Source organism: Trichinella spiralis (genome assembly GCF_000181795.1).
Source record: "Trichinella spiralis strain ISS 195 chromosome Unknown Scfld167, whole genome shotgun sequence".
In the NCBI taxonomy this organism is placed as follows: Eukaryota; Metazoa; Nematoda; class Enoplea; order Trichinellida; family Trichinellidae; genus Trichinella; species Trichinella spiralis.
In genome coordinates this window covers 1-992 of record NW_003527106.1, presented here as the reverse complement: position 1 = coordinate 992, position 992 = coordinate 1, and the positions used below count along the sequence as shown (strand labels likewise).

General features: G+C 48.4%; 1 protein-coding gene across 1 annotated transcript; it reads left to right on the top strand.

Moving 5' to 3' along the window:
* The first annotated feature begins 382 nt into the window (after positions 1-382).
* On the top strand, positions 383-685 carry Tsp_14216 (conserved hypothetical protein). Its single transcript, XM_003371005.1, has one exon. It carries the CDS (start codon positions 383-385, stop codon positions 683-685), a length of 303 nt encoding a protein of 100 aa, XP_003371053.1.
* The last annotated feature ends 307 nt before the right edge of the window (positions 686-992 follow it).

The following is a 992-nucleotide window of genomic DNA, read 5'->3' as shown; positions in this document are numbered from 1 at the left end:
ATGAGACGCCGTCGACCACTTGGACAGTGGCTGGTTTCGATAGAAGATTTGGAAGATTTACTATGGATCACTTTGGATTAGGCCTGTATTCAGGTTCACATGGAGGATAATGACATGATTGACGTGTACGTCTTCGCGGAGGCATCTGAGAAGGAATAAGAATGGATGGTCTACCTCCGTCTGGTTCTCAAGGATGATCGAACTGAGGTTTGTTTCATCGCGACTGAATCAAGGCTGGCTCTGATAAAAGGTCTGAGCTTACCACGGCTGGAACTCATGGCGGCTCTGGTGCGCTCACGGTTGATCATCTATGCGAAAAGGGAACTGGCGATGAGCATTCCACACAGTGACCGATGCTTTGAAAGCGCGTTTCCAATCAACAATGGCTAACGACGAACGACGGTGGAAGCTGTTCGTAGCCAACAGAGTAAAGGAGATTCATGATATCCCCCAACTGTTGGAGACGCTGTACTATGAAAGACAATCCACCAGACTTGGTCAGCAGGGGCTACCCGTTGCACACGCTTCTTGCGTGCATCGTGTGGTGACCAGAGCTGGACATCAATGGCATTCTGGGCCAAGCAGAGACCGAAAGCCTCAGATGAGCATCACTGCTGTCTATAATCACGTCGTTGAGGCGGAACATGGAGGACGTCATCGACCCAACACGTTTCAGCAAGTTTGAGAAACTTCTGCGGGTCAACACATTTTGCCCATATTTTATCCACAACGCGCTGGCACGCACCAACAAAGCTACGGTTTTGATCTCAATATGATTGGAAATTGATACGTATCCAGCATGATACATTTTCTGAGTATCCACCTGAGTGCTGAACCTGCACCATCAAAATCCCGGACGTTCCATCAAGCCGACAAGTTGCTGACTCCAATTCCTCAATCAAAAAGTGTGAGAACGTGCTTCTTGACACATAAAGTAATAGAGTGGGAATTCATCAATGACTGAGCTCCTTGGTGCGGGAGCTACTGGGAAC